The 9857-nt window shown below is 35.3% G+C and overlaps 1 protein-coding gene across 1 annotated transcript; it reads left to right on the forward strand.

Moving 5' to 3' along the window:
• The first annotated feature begins 6712 nt into the window (after nt 1-6712).
• Nucleotides 6713-8851, forward strand: LOC149509803 (cytochrome b6). The gene is made up of 2 exons (XM_089757659.1): nt 6713-7142; nt 7967-8851. Exons 1-2 carry the CDS (start codon nt 7137-7139, stop codon nt 8606-8608), a joined length of 648 nt encoding a protein of 215 aa, XP_089613785.1. The 5' UTR covers nt 6713-7136; the 3' UTR covers nt 8609-8851.
• Nucleotides 8852-9857: the final 1006 nt, after the last annotated feature.

Genomic DNA, 9857 nt, shown 5'->3' on the forward strand with positions numbered 1-9857 from the left:
ATAATTATAGGATACCCCCATTCCTCGAATTCCTGCATTTATTCGAGTGATCCACAAACGACGAAAATATCTTTTTTTCCTATCTCTATCCCGATCAGCCGAAACCAAAGCTCTTACTCTTTGTCTCCGAGCTATATATCCCTCTTTCATTCTGGTCATTGAATAAAAGAAATTTTGATGAATAACTAATTCTTTCTTTCAGTTATTCTTTTCTAGTCTATTAATAACAAAACGGATTCTTCCAATGTATAAAATAAAAATTCCAATGGCTTTTGCTACTATAACCGTCCCGCCCACGATTTTTCCTTTTTTCTAGGCATTTCATTTCGCCTTGAAATAAGAAATTGTATTGATACTAGGTATCAAAAAAAGCATATTAACTAAAATAAAGGAGTAAATAGAAATGGATAAATAAATAGTGGGTTCCATCGTTTCTATGGTTACTTCTTAAACGGTGAGGTCCCCTCTATACACCGGAGCTCATTCCTTCATTTAACATTTAATTGGTAACTTGTACAGTTCACACTCTTCGGCTCTACTCATAAATTTTTCAGTAATAGATCTTTCACAACGAGATCTATCTTATACAGTAACGGTATGTAATTAGGAGGATTAATTGGGTAGCTGACCCTGTTAGTCCGTTCTTTGCAAGAGTCGAAGCATAATCTTTTTGCTTTTTAAATAGGATTTTCCCCGCTTAATGGATAAGCATTTGCTACCAATGGGGAATTTTTAAAAAATTCCAAGATTGGATTTGCGCCAATGGAAACCATAAATTTCATACACAATAGAAGGATATGGTAGATCTATCTTTTTTAGATAGTGAACGGAAGAACCCCATTCTATTCACTGGTACTGATCGTTGATACTGAAAAATTGTTTCCTTTTTCTCAGCCCATGATCTGAACAAGTCGCACATACACCCTAGTACATCTTCCTCGGCGCTGAGGACATCCCCGAAGAGCAGGGGCTTTCGTGACATTTCTAATTGGCTGTCTTGCATTTCTAATAAGTTGTTTAATAGTTGGCATGCTGAATCATATACAATCATATACATAATAGACTGGTTTAGATCGATCCTAACCAGATGATTATGAATTACTTCTTTTTCTCTTTAATAGATTAATAAAATATTAATCTATTAAAGAGAAAAAGAAGGAAAGGAATAAGAGGGATTAAATCAATCTAAATCAAAATTAAATGGTGTTCCATTGTCGTCAAATGGTGGTCTTCCATTGCCATTGTCGTCAAATGGTGGTCTTCCATTGCCATTGTCGTCAAATGGTGGTCTTCCATTGCCATTGTCGTCAAATGGTGGTCTTCCATTGCCATTGTCGTCAAATGGTGGTCTTCCATTGCCATTGTCGTCAAATGGTGGTCTTCCATTGCCATTGTCGTCAAATGGTGGTCTTCCATTGCCATTGTCGTCAAATGGTGGTCTTCCATTGCCATTGTCGTCAAATGGTGGTCTTCCATTGCCATTGTCGTTAACTAGTCTCCATTTTTTATTCACTATAGGTTTGTTATTCACTATAGGTTTGTTATTCACTATAGGTTTGTTATTCACTATAGGTTTTTCATTCACTATAGGTTTTTCATTCACTATAGGTTTTTCATTCACTATAGGTTTTTCATTCACTATAGGTTTGTTATTCACTATAGGTTTTTCATTCACTATAGGTTTTTCATTCACTATAGGTTTTTCATTCACTATAGGTTTTTCATTCACTATAGGTCTCGATTCTGTACGCACTATATGATCCACAATTCCATGATCTTTGGCTTCTTTTGCTGACATAAAATTATCTCTTTCCATGTCTTTGTTTATAACCCATCGGGGCTGGCCCGTTCTTTGTACATAAGCCTCTATGATGTCTTCTTGCATTTTCATTACTTCGTCTGTTTCCATGACCCAGTCTTTGAAGCCATCATCCTTAAGCATACTAATAGGTTGATGGATCATTACCCTGATGATATAACATACTTCTAACTCACATAATGAGGCGAGAAGAATAGCTATAGAATTGAACAACCGTACAGGCATTTTTTGCGCATTGCATACGGCTTTACAATTGCATACGGCTTTACAATGGAATTCTCTTTTTTCTTTCATCGAAAAAAAGAGAAAATATAGAGTCTATTAGACCCAGATTAATAAATAATCCAATTACCATCCTTCTTTTTCTTTTTTTTTCGGAAAAGTTTAAAAATACTATGATGGCTCCGTTGCTTTATATATTTATTTCGTCTGTGATTCAGCAATCCCAAAGTTTCTTTTTTTTTTTGAAAAAAAAAAAGAAGAAAGAAAAAAAATAGTCTTTTTTTTTTTCGTACTCTTTCATAACATAAATATTGTTAATAGCCTCTGGTAGGAAAAGAAAAAAAGTTTGTGACGCCTGAGATGGGCCCACGATAGCTAAGATCAAATTGGAAATGCCCCTTCTCTCATACTACTCTTTCGATACATAATCTAATATTTTTTTTTGAAAAAAAAAAAAAGAAATAAAAAAAAAATTTCATATCGAATTCAAAGTGCCATGCTATTATTACTTACTAATTCATATTTCATATGGCGAAGGCATAGTCTTCTTTTTTCTTTCCATCAATAATAAAAAAAAAAAACTCATTGGCGCCGAGCGTGAGGGAATGCTCTGCGTTTGGTAATTTCTCCTCCGACCAAGAGAAAAGCTGCGATTGAAGCGGTCAATCCCATGGCTAGTGTATGCACATCTGGTTCCACTGCTTGCATAGTATCAAAAAGAGATAATCCAGATACTATCCCTCCGCCAGGAGAGTTTATAAAAAAAAACAGGTCTCGGCTATTACTCTCTATACTGAGATAGATCATAATACCCGCAAGTTGATTCGAGGTCTGGATATCAAGCTCTTTGCCCAAAAAAAGCAATCTTTCTCGATAAATTCGGTTGATTAGGATAAAATTGTATCCCTTAGTAGCCGTACAGGCACCTTTTGATGCATACGGTTCAACAAAAATTGCGAAAAAAAATCAATGTGTAGATTCCAGCCATCCTTTGTTTTTTCTAGTCGGACCTTTCTAACTTCTAATTTCTAATGAAGGGGCTTTTTCTTACATTTTTTAAATAAAATGAAATTTAAAATTAAATTAAAGAAAGATGAGTTTTGGCCCGTTTTCCTATAATATAGAAAAAATTCGCTAAACTTATTGCACAAACTTTTCATTGATCCATTTTTTTTTCATTGCGATTCAATCCAAATCACGATGTCATTTTCTTGTTCCTGAATGGGGTTCGTCAATTTTTTATTCAATTTTTTTAGGTTTATGCTCTACTCCGAGTAAAGATCTGCCCGATTTTTATTTGCACATATAGGACAAATGACCCAATACCACGTCTTTTTGCTATGATTTCATTTCCTTTTTTTATTTTAATTTAATTCCTTTTTCTTTCATGTTTTTCGCCAAATATTCAACGTATTTCCCATATTATTCGATTGATTAACAGTTTGAAATCGCTCTTATTTATAATTAAAAAAAAAAAGAAAAATTATGATTATGATATAGGTGGTAATCATAAATATATTACCAATTGGGTTTTTTCTAAACGGAGCCTGGATACTTCATTTTATCAGTCCAACCAAGCCAACCATAAATCATTCTAATTGAAAATATTAATCTGGATACACCCCCATGAAATGGATCTCTAATTGCACTTCATTACACTTCCCGCTACAAATTTTTGATAATTCAATCAATCTTTTTGGGGCGAAACAGGGGATATCTCGATCGGGCGAGAGAACGGGGGAATCCCATATGACCCAATATATTTGACAAGTCGCACTATATGTCAACCCAGCTTGCATCGTTATCTCCCGGAACTTGAAAAGGAACTTTTGGAATACCAACAGGCATAAAGTAAAAAGAATGTAAAATTATATTTCGCTTTGATTGTGGAAGCGTAATACGTAATGTAATACGTAATAATGGTCTTATCTTAATAATATGTAATATTATATTTCACTTTGATTGTGGAAGCGTAATACGTAATGTAATACGTAATAATGGTCTTATCTTAATAATATGTAATATTATAATATGTAATATTATATTTCACTTTGATTGTGGAAGCGTAATACGTAATGTAATACGTAATAATGGTCTTATCTTAATAATATGTAATATTATAATATGTAATATTATATTTCACTTTGATTGTGGAAGCGTAATACGTAATGTAATACGTAATAATGGTCTTATCTTAATAATATGTAATAATGGTCTTAATAATATGGGCCTTTATCATATTTTATACATAGATAGACTAAGGCCATAAAATAAAGAAAGGCGGAATGAATGAAAGAGAATTCTTACGAATAGGTCCTTTGAATGATGAACAAATAGGGATGCATTCATTCATAAAAAATAGGATCAACCCCCATTGCGTATTGATACTTATCGAGTATAGAATAGATCTGCTTCTCTTTTTTCTTCTGAGCCGAATTCTTCCCTTATTACTAATGGAATAGAACAAACATTAATCCTTTCTCCGAAAGAATCCACCGAAAAGGGGAGGTATTCCAATGCAATAAAGTTACATAGTGTCTATTTTTCGTTGATTTGATAAAGGGGTATTTCCATGGGTTTGCCTTGGTATCGTGTTCATACTGTCGTATTGAATGATCCCGGTCGCTTGCTTTCTGTTCATATAATGCATACAGCTCTGGTTGCTGGTTGGGCCGGTTCAATGGCTCTATATGAATTAGCTGTTTTTGATCCCTCCGATCCCGTTCTTGATCCAATGTGGAGACAAGGTATGTTCGTTATACCCTTCATGACTCGTTTAGGAATAACCAATTCATGGGGCGGTTGGAGTATTACGGGGCGGACTATAACAAATCCGGGTATTTGGAGTTACGAAGGTGTGGCCGGAGCACATATTGTGTTTTCTGGCTTGTGCTTCTTGGCAGCTATCTGGCATTGGGTATATTGGGATCTAGAAATTTTTTGTGATGAGCGCACAGGAAAACCCTCTTTGGATTTGCCCAAGATTTTTGGAATTCATTTATTTCTCTCAGGAGTGGCTTGCTTTGGCTTTGGCGCATTTCATGTAACAGGATTGTATGGTCCTGGAATATGGGTGTCCGACCCTTATGGACTAACCGGAAAGGTACAACCTGTAAATCCAGCGTGGGGCGTGGAAGGTTTTGATCCTTTTGTTCCGGGAGGAATAGCCTCTCATCATATTGCAGCAGGGACATTGGGCATATTAGCGGGCTTATTCCATCTTAGTGTCCGTCCGCCCCAACGTTTATACAAAGGATTACGTATGGGAAATATTGAAACCGTCCTTTCCAGTAGTATAGCTGCTGTCTTTTTTGCAGCTTTTGTTGTTACTGGAACTATGTGGTATGGTTCAGCAACTACCCCCATCGAATTATTTGGTCCTACTCGTTATCAATGGGATCAAGGATACTTCCAGCAAGAAATATATCGAAGGGTTAGTGCTGGGTTAGCCGAAAATCAAAGTTTATCAGAAGCTTGGTCTAAAATTCCTGAAAAATTAGCTTTTTATGATTACATTGGCAATAATCCGGCAAAAGGAGGATTATTCAGAGCGGGTTCAATGGACAACGGGGATGGAATAGCCGTTGGGTGGTTAGGACACCCTATCTTTAGAGATAAAGAAGGGCGTGAACTTTTTGTACGTCGTATGCCTACTTTTTTTGAAACATTTCCGGTTGTTTTGGTAGACGGAGACGGAATTGTTAGAGCGGATGTTCCTTTTAGAAGGGCAGAATCGAAGTATAGTGTCGAACAAGTAGGTGTAACTGTTGAGTTCTATGGTGGCGAACTCAATGGAGTGAGTTATAGTGATCCTGCTACTGTGAAAAAATATGCTAGACGTGCTCAATTGGGTGAAATTTTTGAATTAGATCGTGCTACTTTGAAATCCGATGGTGTTTTTCGTAGCAGTCCAAGGGGTTGGTTTACTTTTGGGCATGCTTCGTTTGCTTTGCTTTTCTTCTTCGGACACATTTGGCATGGTGCTAGAACCCTGTTCAGAGATGTTTTTGCCGGTATTGATCCAGATTTGGATGCTCAAGTGGAATTTGGAGCATTCCAAAAACTTGGAGATCCAACTACAAGAAGACAAGTAGTCTGATGCAAGATTGCTTTGTTATTTTTCGCTTCTATTTTCTGTTTGTGATTTGACATAGGCTGCTGTAAAAATCTTGATTAAAATCGCTGCCTTTTCTTTGATTCTTGTTCTTTCGTTATTTTATTCGGGAGATGATTCTAAATAAATAGGTACGGAAGCTATAATTGTAAACCACGATCGAATTTATGGAAGCATTGGTTTATACATTCCTCTTAGTATCTACTCTAGGGATAATTTTTTTCGCTATCTTTTTTCGAGAACCGCCTAAAGTTCCAACTAAAAAAATGAAATGATTTTTCATTATCTCAATTGAAGTAATGAGCCTCCCAATATTATATTGGGAGGCTCATTACTTCAATTAGTCCCCGTGTTCCTCGAATGGATCCCTTAATTGTTGAGAGGGTTGCCCAAAGGCAGTATATAAGGCGTACCCAGTAAAACTTACAAGTAAACCAGATATAGAGATGGCGACTAAAGTTGCTGTTTCCATTATTATATAATTATATAAATAATATATATAAATATAAATATAAATAATATAAATATAAATATAATTTCAAGATCACAATGGATCTATGATAAGATCGTTTATTTACAGCGGAATGATATACAAAGTCAACAGATCTCACTGAATACAAAATAAGATTTATGGCTACACAAACCGTTGAGGGTAGTTCTAGATCTGGTCCAAGACGAACTGTTGTAGGGGATTTTTTGAAACCATTGAATTCGGAATATGGTAAAGTAGCTCCTGGATGGGGAACGACTCCTTTGATGGGTGTCGCAATGGCTTTATTTTCGATATTCTTATCTATTATTTTGGAGATTTATAATTCTTCCGTTTTACTGGATGGAATTTCGCTGAATTAGATTCACAAGAACCACGAAGCCTCGCTTTTCAATACAAAAAGTGAAACTTTTAGTTCTCGGATTTTTTTTAGCCCATTCTATTTTGGTAGTTCGACCGCGAAATTTTTTTTGTTTCTGTATTTCCGGAATATGAGTGTGTGACTTGTTATAATTGATCCTATTGATAGTACAGAAAATGGGTCTGTCCTCTTGATCGAGATAGTTTTATCCCGTCGGATAGCCATTCTAGTATCTGGAGCACGGAATATATGAAATGGATCACGAAGTATTCGAACTATGATTCATACTTAATATTCAAACCTCGCGGCCGGACTCAAAAAAAAAAAAAATTTTCAAAGAAAGAGGTTTTTTATTTATAAATCGAGAAATTTTTTCTTCTTTCAAACTCTCATTTAGTTTATGCTTATTTTGATCAAAGGACAAACCTTTCTTTTCTTTGTATTTTTATTTATTATATCTATTCTATTCATTGAATAAGTGATGATCCAATAATTCTTACTCAAAGAATCTTTGGACTTAGTTTGAAGGTTTTATTGAATCATCGCGGTTCTGGTATGAATCTGAAGTTTCAATTGATTCATAGGGTCTTAACAAGAGAATTCCTATTAAAAATAAAGAAAACAAGAATAAAGCCACATTCCATATAAATAACAAATCAAAGCAAAGAAAAAGAAAAGAAATAAGTAGGTAAATAGAAGATTCAAGAGGCCTGATCAACATAAAGACGAATGCGCCGACTTGATTTTTTGGCATTATAATTACAACTACAAAAAAGAGCTTTCGGATTTTTACTCTTTTGTGTCTTCAGATAAAATTGAATGAAAAGATTAAGAAGTTTCAAACTTTCTATTCCATATCCGTTTCAGCTATTATTTGGGTGTTTTTGTTTGAGCTGTACGAGATGAAATTCTCATATACGGTTCTCAGGGGGGGAGTCCTCTTGGTTTACCTATCTCAATAAAGTCTATGATTGGTTCGAAGAACGCCTCGAGATTCAGGCGATTGCAGATGATATAACTAGTAAATATGTTCCTCCTCATGTTAACATATTTTATTGTCTAGGAGGAATTACGCTTACTTGTTTTTTGGTACAAGTAGCTACAGGATTTGCTATGACTTTTTACTATCGTCCAACCGTTACTGAGGCTTTTACTTCTGTTCAATACATAATGACTGAAGCTAACTTTGGTTGGTTAATCCGATCAGTTCATCGATGGTCGGCAAGTATGATGGTCTTAATGATGATCCTGCACGTATTTCGTGTCTATCTCACTGGTGGTTTTAAAAAACCTCGCGAATTGACTTGGGTTACAGGCGTGGTTCTGGCTGTGTTGACTGCATCTTTTGGTGTAACAGGTTATTCCTTACCTTGGGACCAAATTGGTTATTGGGCAGTCAAAATCGTAACAGGCGTTCCGGAAGCTATTCCGGTAATAGGATCGCCTTTGGTAGAGTTATTGCGTGGAAGTGCTAGTGTGGGACAATCCACTTTGACCCGTTTTTATAGTTTACACACTTTTGTATTACCCCTTCTTACTGCTGTATTTATGTTAATGCATTTCCTAATGATACGTAAGCAAGGCATTTCTGGTCCTTTATAGAGAATATAGACCATAGCTATATTGTAACCAATCATTTATCTTATTACTTGCCAATCATTTATCTTATTACTTGGGGGAGGAACAATAGTATTTCATTGCTACAAATATGGATTGTTGAAAAAAAAAAAAAAATAAGACATGTATTTGGATATTTCCTTTCAACTCCACAATATTCTATTATTTATTTGATATGACATGAATAGTTGAAGGGAATTCCCCGAAGAGAAAATGGATTATGGGAGTGTGTGACTTGAACTATTGATTGGGCCATGCAGAAATATGCCTTTATCTGCTACATTGGAATTCACAACCAAATGTGTCTTTGTTCCAACCACCGTGTAAGCCCCATACAAAGGATAGGCTGGTTCGCTTGAAGAGAATCTTTTCTATGATCAGACCTGACGATGTCGTGTATGAACAGGGCTCCGTAAGATCCAGTAGAATAAGTGATTTGGCATAATGCAAATTAGATTTTATTTATTTATTTTTATTTTTTTTTTACTTTCTTATCTTAATAGTATGAAAATACATTCATTTCTTCTGCATCGACCCGATTTATTATTATTATACTATCGGAGTGAAACAAGGGATCTAAAGAAGAGCAAAGGCTAGACTATATTAGTAACAAGTAAATCCTTTGTATGTAAAAAATCTCGATATATTTTTGGGATAAAGGTGAATCGCAAGGCCTAAGACGACCCAGAAAGCACTTGATCACGATCAACTTTGTACGCCTACTTGGGTATTGAGCATTTACCTGTAAAAATGGCATTCCTTGGAATGTATAGTTGCAACTTCGTAAAATGGAATCAGGTAACTTTTTTCTTACATATGAAATCATTCATATATGTGTGGATAACATATAGATTCATTTTATATGTATCCGTTTGTATCCATTTGATTCGATTGATTTTTGCTTGAGCCGGATGATGAAAAATTATCATGTCCGGTTCCTTCGGGGGATGGATCTAGAAAAATTCACCTATCCTAATAACAAAAAAACCTGACTTGAACGATCCTGTATTAAGAGCTAAATTAGCTAAAGGTATGGGTCATAATTATTATGGGGAACCCGCATGGCCCAATGATCTTTTATATATTTTTCCAGTAGTAATTCTCGGTACTATTGCTTGTAACGTAGGCTTAGCGGTTCTAGAACCTTCAATGATTGGTGAACCCGCGGATCCATTTGCAACTCCTTTGGAAATATTACCTGAATGGTATTTCTTTCCTGTATTTCAAATACTTC

The sequence above is a fragment of the Durio zibethinus genome, unplaced genomic scaffold, assembly GCF_047325235.1.
Source record: "Durio zibethinus cultivar Kanyao isolate XHJ-2024 unplaced genomic scaffold, ASM4732523v1 HiC_scaffold_109, whole genome shotgun sequence".
Lineage (NCBI taxonomy): Eukaryota > Viridiplantae > Streptophyta > Magnoliopsida > Malvales > Malvaceae > Durio > Durio zibethinus.